Below are 14313 nucleotides of genomic sequence, written 5' to 3'. Positions count from 1 at the left end.
ACAATAAATTAAATGTAAGATTTATTTAAGAAATATTGCAATATGAGAAGAGAATTTGCTTGTAAGTTTTCAATTGTCCTCACTTAGCACTGTACAGTAGCTGCCCTTAAAGGGTTCATGACCTCTCTCTCTCTCTCTCTCTCTCTCTATATATATATATATATATATATATATTATACACACTTAGAATGTTAGTAAAGTTGTTTTTGCACAAAACAGTCATAATTTAGTCATAAATAATAATTTTCCACCCTGTCTCTGGCCCTCTGTCTGAAACGCTCCGTTTTAAGCTGCCTGGCCCTTTAAGACTTCAATGTAAATGCACACTTGTGATTGGCTAACATTGAAAAAAATCTACAGAGAATGGCAAGACTGGTTTGAACTGACAAAGTCTACGGTAACTCAGATAACCGCTCTGTACAATTGTGCTGAGCAGAATATCATCTCAGAATGCACAACACGTAGCACCTTGAGGTGGATGGGCTACAGCAGCAGTAGACCATGTTGGGCGCTTTATTAGGTGTTCCTAATAAAGTTCTAAGTGAGTGTATATCAGGCTTGTGCCGTGGGCTTTGAGACTGGGCAAGCGTCTAAGATTTTTAATACAGAACGCATTATACAGGTGAGTGTAATGTTGCGGAAACGTTATAGACATAAATTGTTGCCTCAGAACTCATCAGTCAATGAAAACAACAGTCACAGTGGTAAACTGCATGACCAAATTGTTTTAAATTCAGGACAGTAATACTGCTCATATCACACAAATTAAAGATTGTCGTATATTGAGCCGTTAATGGACACTAACCACATCCTCCACAGTTTTAGCAACAAATGCATTGAGTTAATATGCATTATTAATAAAAAAAATGTATATCCTTTCTTATATGCTAAAATGAGAACTTTCCTGTGATTTATATATATATATATTTATTTATTATATTTTTTATAATTTTCATTATTTGTTTTTTTCTTTCTTTCACCTGTACTTGTCTTTATGATTGTATTCATTCGTTGTTTGATCTTATTGATCATTTATATATATAAAAAACTCCACAGATTGAGCACAATGTGTGGACTTTTCAGACGTTCCCTTACAACACACTCCATCATTTTAGCACAATGTGTGGACTTTTCAGACGTTCCCTTACCCACGATAGGCAAATCTTCCAACTTATAACTATGTTAAATTGGCGATCTGGAATGATTTCACCATGGTGAATCTGACCGTATTGATTCAATATGAAACTCATCATTTTATCTTGAAATACGATCACGTATTTTACGGGACAGGTGGCAACAGTAGGTTAGGGGTTAACTTTAGTGGTCAGGTTAGATTTAGGTGTAGGGTATAAACATAATAACAGCGTGTGAATGTTGCACGCGGCTCTCGTGAGGATTTAATTAATCGGAGGGTTGTCTTCTGTACAAGACTCGCTTTGGCAGAGGAGGAATGTGAGAGTTGTAGGACTTTTATTTTTTATTCGGTAGCCGTATGGGAAACATTTATTTTGTAGCGACTCTTATTATGAAGGTGCGTCGAGGACTTTTATTTTTTTGCGTGGTGGGAAGGGCTGGGCGCTGACTTCCGCCTGCTCAAAGACAGCAGCATCAGCGCTGATAACAGGGCGGATTCACCGACACTGAGGAATAATGGACAGTCAGGGCAGGAAAGTGGTGGTCTGTGACAACGGGACAGGGGTGAGTCTTTCGCGGGACCTCACACGGGTCTATCCCACCCGGATGATGCTTTATCTGGGGGCTGTGCTTGTTTTTACAAGGGATTGTATGAGAGAGATGAAGCGGAACAGGAAGTGTGTGCTGATAGCACCTTATTTTCACTGTGATAATCTGTGATTTAAACACGACCTGAAGTATGCAAAACATACAGTACAACACATATGATCATATGCATTGAAAATATAGTCCAGGATAGGTTATAAATGAATGTAATTTGCATGAACCGTACATATCTATCTATTCGATTTGATATGATTGATATTTTTAAGTGGTTTCATTTATTTTTTAATTAGGTCACAGTCAGATTGTGTATTATTAATGATTTTATATGTTTCTGCACGTTTAGATCAATGATGCATGTGCATTTGTGTCTATATAAAGATATGGTAAAGATAATGTCAGACTAACTTCCGAGTTTCTAATCTCACTCACATCTGGCCGAGAGAGGAAGTTGCACGCGAAACCATTGAAACATTTCTTCACCAGATTCTCACGTAATATTTGAGTACATGGTGCAGAAAGATATATTAATGCATCGTGGTATTCACACGGTACTTTAGGATAATTCAAATAATTTGATGGGTTTACTGTGGTACATTTTCCAAAATACATTTTGACCATGTCTTTAAAAAGATTTACCATGGTCAATGTCCCCAAAAACATGGTAATATTGCCATGGCAATTTTCCACTTTGTTGTACTTGCTTGTTTTGATTATTGGGGTGGTTACCCATCTACGAATCTACACCCCTGGCCACAGGACATGTCTGAAAATGTATTACTATTTCACAAGAAACATGGTATTAGCATGGTACATATTGAACAGGTATGGTTTTACCATGGTACATGTTTGGATAAAATATTGAAAATATGAAACAAATACGACTTGTTTTAGTAATACTTAATATTACTGTTACTACTAGATATTATTACATCCAAATAAATATTTTATTACCTTGTATGTACAAGAAATAACCAAATATTGATGCAATCAATCAATAAAGATTATAATAATAATAATAAAAACAATATTACCATGGTACATGTCTGAACAAATATATGTAAATATGATAAAAAAAAAAACATATTTGAAAAATTATTACTATATAAAAAAAACACAACATTACCTTATTACCTTGTGTTACCTTGTTACCATGGTAAATGTAAAAAATATATATCTTGTATTACCATGATACCATGCAACAACAAGGTTTTAATAGTTTATGTCTGAAAAAAAATGAAATATAAAAAATATATATCTGAAAAAAATATTACTATTATTACTAAATATTTCAACAACAAAAAACAAACAAAAAAAAAACAGTTTTTTTTATTACCTTGTATATCCAAGAAAATCATTAGGACTGCAGTAAATGTCTAAAAAAAACATATTACCTTAGTAAATTATTTTTAAAATGTGGTTTTATTATGGTACATGTCTAAAAAATATATATATTTAAAAAAAAAAAAATTTACTGTTACAACTAAATATCACCACATCCAAAAACGAACAAACATTGTATTACCTTTGTACATGCCTGAATAAAATATTAATATATAAAGAAAAACATTACTACTAGATATTACATCCAAAAAATACATCAATTGTTCATTACTGCAGTAAATGTCTAAAAAACATAGTATTACCATGGTACATATTTTTTTTAACAGTTTTGTTTTTCTATGGTACATGTCTGAAAAAAACTGTAAATATAAAAAATATTATTTTTAATTCTAAATATTACTATATAAAAAAAATAAAAAACTCAGTACTACCATGTATATCCAAGATAAACATGATATTATCACGATAAATGTCTAATATATATATATATATATATATATATATATATATATATATATATATATATATATATATATATATATATATTTATTTTTTAAAAATATTACTACATTTACATTTGTAATACTGCATATTACAAAACATTGTATTACCGTGGAATATGTCCAAGCCAACATTACTGTGATAAATGTCTGAAAAAAAAAATATAAAAATAATTCACACGCACAGAACACAATGCAATGGTATTTTCTTATAATAAAAAGTCATAAGTTGTATGAATGAATCACTATGAAGGCCTGAAGTTTTCACACCAAACTGAGTGCTAAACATACAGGAAGTGGGTTTGTTTTCAAATCACACTTTACACAACAGATTCAGACACATGCAAATAATGCAATACTTTAGTTTCTTTAAGTTACTTTCTCAACTGAACACTTGTGAAGATTTCTCTGTTTTCCCTCAAATGTAATGTCTTGATGTGTGACATGTATTTTCAGGGCAAAATCTGGGATGGTAACTTTGTTGTTGTCATTTTATTCAACTCTTTCTCTTTTTGTTTCAGTTTGTGAAGTGTGGGTATGCCGGCTCTAATTTCCCGGAACACATTTTTCCGGCTCTGGTCGGGAGACCCATCATCCGTTCCACTGCCAAAGTGGGAAACATTGAGATCAAGGTATTTTGTTAAAAACGGCATCCTACACCTTTCCCTACAGATACCACTCTGTTCCAAAACCTAGTGTTCTATCTGTCATGCTGGCTACCCCCTACATAGGCAGTTGCCTTCTAAGGCAGCACGCTGACAGCGATGGAACCTCATAAGTGACCGTGCGTCATACAAATAGCACACAGCACGCTTGACTCACAATTTCAATAGAGTTTGGCTTGATGTTGCTTAAGTTGTTGATCCTAGATCTGTTATAAGCATAAACAAATGAGATCATATGGATGGATGATTGAGGTGAGTCACTACACCACCACGAAGACTTAGAGCGCATTGGGAATTGGGCATTCCAAATTGGGGTGAAAAGGGGAGAAAATCTGAAAAAAAAAAGACAAATTCTCTATCGACATAAACGGCCTCAGCTCAGTTAGAAATAAAAGATAACATTTGAGTCATTGAGTCTGCTGACCTTTTGACCTCTGCCACTCTGACCTGTAGGACCTGATGGTGGGAGACGAGGCGAGCGAGCTGCGCTCCATGCTGGAGGTGAACTACCCGATGGAGAATGGCATCGTGAGAAACTGGGACGATATGAAGCACCTGTGGGATTACACCTTTGGCCCAGAGAAACTCAACATTGACTCGAAAAACTGCAAGATCCTGCTCACAGAACCGCCCATGAACCCCACCAAGAACCGCGAGAAGATCATTGAGGTGTGTGTGTGCTCCTATTTGGTGCATTCTGTTGACTTTGCTGGCTCAGTAAGGTTTGTGTTTATTTGAACTTTGACCTTCTTGTCTCCCTGCAGGTAATGTTTGAGACCTATCAGTTCTCAGGGGTTTATATCGCCATTCAGGCTGTGCTCACTCTCTACGCTCAAGGTAATTAACCTGTTAATGAAGATTAAACCCCTTTTTTGAAGTTTTCCATGTAAAATATTCACATTTCTGGCTTGAAAATGTGCGGGTTGGTTATTTCAGTTCGGTTGTAGAACGCGGCTGTCACACTTGTAAATAACCGTCCTATGTGTGAACGCAACCATATTTAGCAATCAAAACATGTCTGACAATCGTTCTGCTGCTGTGTGAACGAGGCCTAAAACAATTCTCAATTCTTATGGTGCGTTCACATACATCGCGATGCGAGCATTTCGTACAAATCGCACATTTACACACAGTCAATGCAAATATGCGAATAGACGTGATTTCGAGCAAGGTGGTGTGAATGAAGCGAATTCACGTGACCTTCGCTTTGAGTTGAAGTTTTTCAATTCGAACGAATATCCACATGACGCGTTGTCGCGAAAGCCAATCAGCATTGAGATTGTCCGGATGTCACTGATGGAGTAGCAGAAGAAATCTGGAAACGTTTATGAAAACATGGTTGTAGCGGTGCGTGGGCACCTGGAATTGTGTGACACAACGTCATACATGTACAGAGACTGGACGAAAAAAAGACATCGCTTGCAGGAAAGTGAGTGAGGATGTTGGACTACCTGGTAAGTTCTGGAAATATGCGCGTCTACTTGATTCCAGCTATTGGTTGTATTTTACTATGAACCAAGTCGTAGAAAACCCTCCTCCTGTCCTGTTCCGGAAGAGAACTGGGAATACTCGCTGGTTCGCATATAAACACACATTTATAATCCAGCGGTCAAACTCGCGCGAGCAATGCGAGGCGAAAATTTTCTTCGCGTTGTATGTGAACGCACCATTAAGTAAACATTGCATCTAAATTCTATAAAAAAAATTCCCCAAATTACACGTTTTCCTTTTTTCTGAATTCTATCATTTAAATGTTACTTAATTTCATAATCAGTATGTCCATCCATCCATCTTCAACCACTTATCCGAAGTCGGATCGCGGGGGCAGCAGGGGGCCCCAAACTTCCCTATCCCGAGCCACATTAACCAGCTCCGACTGGGGGACCCCGAGGCGTTCCCAGGCCAGTGTGGAGATGTAATCTCTCCACTTAATCCTGGGTCTTCCCCGAGGCCTCCTCCCAGCTGGACGTGCCTGAAACACCTCCCTAGGGAGGCGGACAGGGGGCATCCTTACCAGATGCCCAAACCACCTCAACTGGCTCCTTTTGACGCAAAGGAGCAGCGGCTCTACTCAGAGCTCCTCACGGATGACTGAGCTCCTCACCTTATCTCTAAGAGAGAAGCCCGCCACCCATCTGAGGAAGCCCATTTCGGCCGCTTGTACTCGCGACCAAGTTCTTTCGGTCATGACCCAGCGTTCATGACCATAGGTGAGGGTAGGAACAAAAATTGACCGGTAGATCGAGAGCTTTGCCTTCCGGCTCAGCTCTCTTTTCGTGACAACGGTGCGATAGAGCGAGTGCAATACCGCCCCCGCTGCCCCGATTCTCCGGCCAACCTCCCGCTCCATTGTCCCCTCACTCGTGAACAAGACCCCGAGGTACTTGAACTCCTTCACTTGGGGCAACACCTCCTTCCCTACCTGGAGTACGCACTAATCCGAATGTGTCTAATTAAATTAATCAAATCTTCAATCAAGTAAAAACCGAACAGATACTTTAAAAATAATAAAAAAAAGAGCTTTAGTAAAGACAAAGTTTTTCTAGCAAGTCAGTCCACTGTCGGCCATCTTTGGGATGCTCTCGGGAGGTTATTTCCAGTCATGCTGGCTGGGTGGCTCCGTGGTTGAGGCTCAGGGTTACTGACCAGAAGGTCGGGGGTTCAAGCCCCAGCACCACCAAGATGCCTCTGTTGGGCCCTTGAGCAAGGCACTTAACTCCAGGTTGCTCTGGGGGGGATTGTCCCTGTAATAAGTGCACTTTAAGTCGCTTTGGATAAAAGCATCTGCCAAATGCATAAATGTAATGTAATGTAAATGTAAATTGTGCTTTTTTTCCTTCATATTACGCTAAAGATTGGCTCTTTTACCATTAAGGCGGGACTTCCTTTATACATCCGTTGACCGTTGGGCGTTCCAATTTCTCCCATTAATTTTAATAGAAGTGGCCCGTCTCTCCTAAATAGTTTCTGGTAAAGATCCTTACAACATAATCTAAAACACAACATTGGTCTTGTTTCTGTCAAATAAAGTGCTGCACAACACAGCACACTTGCTTCAGATATATTTTCAACAATAATAATAATAATAAAATACATTTAACTAAACACTAGTAATCTATTTCTTTTGTAATTTCTTAAATTTCGCACGTCACGCTTTTATTTTGACGTGAAGTCGGTCTTTTCACACTTACGGATAATACATTGGTATTATTGAAGTGCAAAATTCTGCGATAAAAATTGTTATGGTTTGTTTATTTCACTCTTTGCTTAGATTTTTATGTATTTTTTTATATTGAAAAGTCTGTGACAAGGCTAAAACAGTCAAATCTACACATAAAAAGCACCAAAAATAAATGATGAAGGCCTGGTAAAAAGTTTCCAGTTTAGTTTTAATGTGACCTTCATATAACAAAAAGAAAAAAGTTGAAATTTGTTCATTTTAATAAAACAAAAATCAACCCGTTGTGTGTGCGTTTGCAGGTTTGCTGACAGGTGTGGTGGTGGACTCTGGCGATGGTGTCACTCATATCTGTCCAGTGTACGAAGGCTTTTCTCTCCCTCATCTCACACGCCGACTGGACATCGCAGGAAGAGACATCACGCGCTACCTCATCAAGGTACAAGCCATAAATGCACACACACTCTCACCGTTACTGTATCAAGTGAAAAAGGAACCTTAACACACATTCTCTGTCTCTCTAGCTGTTGTTGTTGAGGGGTTACGCCTTCAATCACTCGGCAGATTTCGAGACGGTGAGGATGATGAAGGAGAACCTGTGTTACGTGGGTTATAACGTCGAGCAGGAGCAGAAGCTGGCGCTGGAGACCACAGTGCTGGTGGAGTCTTACACAGTGAGTTCAGACTACTCTACACACGCGCTCTGTTCCAAAACCTAGTTTGCTTCCTTCGTAGGCAGCATTTTAAGGCTGGAGTGCTCTCGATCTGAAGGCTGATCCAAAAGGTAGGCGAGAGGATGCTGCCGACTTAGGGACCTCGTTTTGGGTGAATCACATAACATGTATCCTTCACAGAGAATGTAAAGAAACATTTTGTTAACAGTGTGTTGTTTATTCAGCTCCCTCAAAACGGTTTCAAAATGAAAAGAGGGAAGCTTGTGCCTAATCAGCAGCATTTGTGGAATAATGTTGATAACCTCAAAAATAATTAGACTTAAAAAAAAAAAAAAAAAAAAAAGGAAATATTGAAGTTACATTAAGGCATTTACAATGGAAATGAATGGGGCCAGTCAAGGTTTACCGGTGTTACATCGTCCTGGCAACAAAGTTGTAATAATGGATTTAACTTTACATATACAAGGTTAGTTAACCATTTTCTCACGCGAAAATCAAGTCTGAATAATTTATTTTGGTTATCACATTATGCCACAAGTACTTTTGATTGAACTTAAAGGGACAGTTCACCAAAAATGAAAATTCTCACCCCAGATGTGTATGACTTTCTACTTTTACTGAACACAAATGAAGATTTTAGAAGAATATTTCAGCTCTGTAGTTTCATACAATGCAAGTGAATGGTGACCAGAAGATTGAAGCTCCAATAAGCGCATAAATGCAGCATAAAAGTAATCCATACGACTCCAGTGGTTTAATCCATATCTTCTGAAGCTGTATGATAAGTGTGGTTGAGAACTGCATCAATATTTAGGTCTTTTTTTTACTTTAAAATCTCCCTGTCCAGTAGGTGGCGATATGCACAAAGAATGGAAATCGCCAAAAACAAAGAAGAAGACTGTGAAAGTAAAAGTGGAGATTTATAGTAAAAAATTACTTGAATATTGATCCGTTTCTTACCCACACCCAATATCATCGCTTCTGAAGACTTGGATTAAACCACTGTAGTCGTATGGATTATTTTCACGCTGCCTTTGTGTTTTTTGGAGCTTCAAAGTGCTGGTCACCATTCACTTGCATTGTATGGACCTACAGAACTTAAAATAATGTTTATTTGTGTTCAGCAGAAGAAAGAAATGCATACACTTCTGGGATGGCATGAGTGTCAGTATATGATGAGATAATTAAAATTTTATTGGTGAACTGTTCCTTGAACATATATTGAACCTGGAACATTACATTAATTATTTAAGAAAATTTGAATGCTAGCTTGTTTCTAAGTGTGTGTGTGTTTGTTTGTTTGCAGCTGCCTGACGGGAGGGTGATTAAAGTGGGCGGCGAGCGGTTCGAGGCGCCGGAGGCTCTGTTTCAGCCTCACCTCATTAACGTTGAGGGAGTGGGCGTGGCCGAACTGCTCTTCAACACCATCCAGGCAGCTGACATCGACACCAGGTCAGTGTTTTCATAACAGCGAGAGACGCTAGCTCCAAAAACGAACACGTGGCAAGCACTAAATGCAAGAAAACGTCACATCCATCTTTATTATTATTCACCAGTGGTCAATAACTTTATTAGGAACTGAAATGTTACTCTGATATAAGTGGCATAAACTCCTAAGATGAGGGAAGCTGATTTTGTGTCATAAGTCCATGAACTTGATTTGTATCAACATAAAGATATTAGCTTACAGTATATACTGTATAAATGCATAATGTATGAAAGTGGGTATTTTAGATGCTGTGACTGGTCACCTTTACTTTTAAGATTTTCACTATTTCTGCCTTCATTTTAAATAGTCCTCAAATCATTTTTACATGATTTTCTTACTAATATTTGGTCATAAAACTGCATTCCCATTGTTTTTAAAAGAATTAGCAAATTATGGTTTAAAGGAATATTCCATGTTCAATACAAAAAGAAGTTGTTTTGCATGATCCACATGACCCATCTTACATTGAATAATCTCATTTCTCATAAATCAGTTGAACAACAAAAACATGAACATTAATTCTAATCATGCATGGCACAGATGAGATAAAGACGTTCGAGTCCTCTCTTGTTAATATAAGCTCATCAACAGACACTCTTTACAGAAATGCCTGTTTTCTTAAAGAGACAGTACTGTTTTTAGCACAACAAACGCAAATACTTGTAAATAGTACAAATTAAGCTATTGAACGATAAACATAATACAAATAATATAGGAAATAGAATATCTTCTTTATTGATTGAATATATGGATTTGTTCATTTTAAAATGACCAAAATACCAATAAAATATTAGTAAAATCGAATTGGGAAATCTGTATCGGTCCTTATCGACAGCATTTGTGGCATAATGTTGATTAACCACAACAAAAAGAAAATTTTGACTCGTCCCTCATTTATTAAAAAACAAATAAGCACATCTGGGTTCCAGTGAAGCACTTTTAATGGAAGTCAATGGGGCCAACCGGTAAACGTTAAAATACTCACTGTTTCAGAAGTATAGCCACAAGACATAAACAAATATGTGTGTTAAGATGATTTTAGTGTAATAAAAGTTTTCTGTGTAAAGTTAGAGCCAATTTTACAATTTTAACATTATATTTTTGCATGTACTTTATATTATTCATTTTTCTGTGTGTTTGTGTCAGGGCTGAGTTTTACAAACACATCGTGTTGTCGGGTGGCTCAACGATGTATCCAGGTCTGCCGTCTCGTTTGGAGCGCGAACTGAAGCAGCTCTATCTGGAGAGAGTGCTGAAGGGAGACGTCGACAAACTCTCGGTACAGACGACACAACAAACATCTATAAACACAATCAGCACATGATGCTGAATTGCCAATTTCCACTTTATCTAGAAATGACCAGGAAGAACTTCTCTTGTCCATAAGGTGGCAGTATCATCATTCAGCAGCATGTTAGAGATTAGTTATCAACTATTATGGAAGTGCAGTCTCAGATAGGAACTTATTTTATGAAGGCACAATATTTCCCTCCAGAACTGATTTTCAGGGACATTATTTGACCTTTTTGAGGAAATGTTTTTTTTGGTAATTGCTGCTCACATACCTAGCATTGCTATTATACCGAACCTTGTGTTTCTCTTTCTGTAGAAATTTAAGATCCGTATCGAGGATCCTCCTCGTCGTAAACACATGGTGTTTTTGGGTGGTGCCGTGCTAGCTGACATCATGAAGGACAAAGACAATTTTTGGCTGACCAGAGAGGAGTACCAGGAGAAGGGCATGCGTGTTCTGGAGAAGCTGGGGGTCACCGTTAGATAAATCACGCTCGCATACACGCACAACGTCACGTACTTGAACTCACACTCGCAGACATGCAGGGTGGCATTTTGGCAGCGTAGATATGAAAATATACTTGGTAATATCGATAAAATACTTGAACTTCCTTCACAATCCAAAAAAAGTGATCAATGTTTGTACGACATTCCAAATGTAATGGTTCATAATCACCACCTGAGAACAGGAAACCAACATTTTATAACATAAAACTAACCCATTTATGCTGCCAAAATTAATCCTCATGCATCATCATTTTTTTATTTGCTCATCAATTAAGATTGACCTTCATGAAGCGAAATATCGCTCAAAACTTGGCAAGAAACATAAGGATTGTGGGCTGGGGTGGAAGTAGAGGGACAAAACAATACAAAAAAGGTATTTTTAAGAATAAAAAAATAAGTTGCTTTGGTTAAACATTGTTTTTGTAATAATGATTTGAAATCAATGCAGCCAGCTTACTATTAAAGCGATAGTTCACCAAAAAAAGATAATATTTGTCTTTATTTACTCACCTTCATGTCGTTTCAAACCTGTGTTACACAAAAAGAGTGCAATGAAAGTGAATGATGACCGGGGACAGAGCCGCTTGGACATCTGTCATATGGGTTTGGTACAACATGAGGGCAAGTAAATGTTGATAGTTTTTTTTTTTTTTATATACATTTTAAGTGAAATATCCCTGTAAAGAAATAAAAATAGAAAATAAATACAATATTTGTGGCCGATGGTATCAAATAGACATTGATCTGAAAGCAAACTACTTTTGTTGAAATGTCTACCTCCTTTCTTTATCTTAAGGTATTGTCTTTCTATATCTTTAATTGTCGTGTTTGGGGCGCTTGACAGAAAATGCGGGAGCAACTGGGACCATATTTCCCCACACAGCATTTAACGGAAAATTAAGAGTGCTCTCATGTCATTTGATTCACTTTAAAAGCACTCAAGTCCAAATTCATGACGAGCAGTGTTAGTCGACCTTATTTTGGTAGAAAATGTGTAACATATAGACTTTCTATTAATGTCATTCCTGCTGTTCCTTGAACAGTTTTCCTTGAAGTTTAAAGGAGCTTCATAAACAATTGTATCAATTTCACACTTTATTTGAATGGAAGGTATAACAACCTGTTTTCTGTGAAATTTTCACCATTAAAGCTGCCTCAGTAGCTGTGTAAATCTCACCAAAAGTAATAATAACATTTTCAATAGAATATGATTTTTTTAATAATCATGAAGATTTTTTCATATTTTCATGACAATTAAGCACATCCTCCCCTCCCAGTTCTCATTACCGTAATGCAAAAAAAAAGCATTTCTCATTACCATAATGCAATAAAAATGCAATTCTCATTACCGTAATGTGGACAAAAATGCAATTTTCATTACCGTAATGTTCCAAAAATGACATTTCCATTATGGTAATTATAATTTATTTCTAATTTTCATTACTGTAATGTTGCAAAAATGCAATTGTCCTTACCATAATGCAGGGAAAAATACAATTGTCATTATCATAATGAGAAAATAAAATAAATTTTCATTACTGTAATATAGCAAAGATGCAATTGTCATTACCATAATGTGGGATAAAATGACATTTTCATTACCGTAATGAGAAAAAAAGCAATTGCCAATACTGTAATGTGAATGGAATGCAATTTTCATTAACATAATGAGAAAGAAATGCCATTTTCATTACTATAATATTGCAAAAATGCAATTTTCATTACTGTAATGTAGCAAACATGCAATTGTCATTACCATAATGTGGGGAGAAAAATGACATTTGCATTACCATAATTAGAAAAAAATGCAACTGCAATTACTGTAATGTACCAAAAATACAGTTGTCATTACCATAATGAGAAAAATAAATCATAACTTTAATGTTGCATAATGTGAAAAAATGCCATTTTCATTAACATAATGAGAAACAAATGCAATTTTCATTATTGTAGTATAGCAAAAATGCAATTATCATTACTGTAAGGAGAAAATATTTATTTTAATTACTGCAAAAATAGCAAAAATGCCATTTTTATTATCATAATGTGGAAAGACATGCTCTTCTCATTACCATAATTGCAATACAGTAAAAAATATTAGTTAACATATTAATAGAGTAATGAGAAGCAAATGATAATCACCATTGAGAGTAATAATTAAAATAAATCTGGACAATTTAGGGTAATTAAAATTATGGGAATGGAAATGTGCTTAATTGTCATGAAAACATTTGTCACATTGTCACATTCCAAACAAGTCTTAATGGTCCTAAAAATAGGTTTCTTATTAAAAATACAATTTCTTATTTTTATTTCTTTAAATTCCGGGGAAAAGTGCAACCTTGACATGTTTTCGTGAAATTCCCCTGGCTGTTGTACATGCAGAATTTAAACACCAGCAGCTCAAGCATGCATCTGTTACCCTAATACACCTTCATACCTGCAACGGCTGCGCTGCTGTTCTCGAGTCTGGCTTTAATTAGCATGTCGTCGTTCAATCACAATAACCCGGCATTCTTCTCATCATGAGTTTCAGTGTTGTTCTATTCCCCAGAGGAAGCTCATGATTGTTCACATTGTCTTATTTTTTTGTGTTTTACATTTTTGCATTCATGTTTGTTTCTTTTCTGTTTGTTGTCGGGGAGCAAGTTTTCACATTCTAGTTGAGCTCCAGCGAATGTCCAGGGAGTGTCAAAGAGGCTCAGACGCTCGGTCAGACGCTTCATTCCAGACCCAAAGGCAGCCGCTATGTAATGATTTGATATGAGTGACATAATAACGACGATAATAATAATAATTTTCATGTTTGTACTCATGACAGTTGTTTGGAAGGTGGGTCAGAGATGTTTGTGTGTTTAACTCTTCACACATGTAATTAATGACTATTGACTTCACTTACATGCATTCTTCCAGTGCCATGTTTGGG

At 36.7% G+C, this 14313-nt stretch overlaps 1 protein-coding gene across 1 annotated transcript; it reads left to right on the top strand.

Moving 5' to 3' along the window:
* The first annotated feature begins 1582 nt into the window (after positions 1-1582).
* LOC127643712 (actin-related protein 2-B) lies at positions 1583-13780 on the top strand. The gene is made up of 9 exons (XM_052126533.1): positions 1583-1698; positions 4103-4213; positions 4700-4915; positions 5011-5083; positions 7727-7863; positions 7949-8098; positions 9405-9550; positions 10734-10866; positions 11197-13780. The coding sequence occupies exons 1-9, from the start codon at positions 1651-1653 to the stop codon at positions 11365-11367; spliced, it is 1185 nt and encodes a 394-aa protein (XP_051982493.1). The 5' UTR covers positions 1583-1650; the 3' UTR covers positions 11368-13780.
* Positions 13781-14313: the final 533 nt, after the last annotated feature.

Source organism: Xyrauchen texanus, chromosome 5 (assembly GCF_025860055.1).
Source record: "Xyrauchen texanus isolate HMW12.3.18 chromosome 5, RBS_HiC_50CHRs, whole genome shotgun sequence".
Taxonomy (NCBI): domain Eukaryota; kingdom Metazoa; phylum Chordata; class Actinopteri; order Cypriniformes; family Catostomidae; genus Xyrauchen; species Xyrauchen texanus.
The sequence above is the reverse complement of the archived record's forward strand: the minus strand, read 5'-3'. Positions and strand labels throughout refer to the sequence as shown.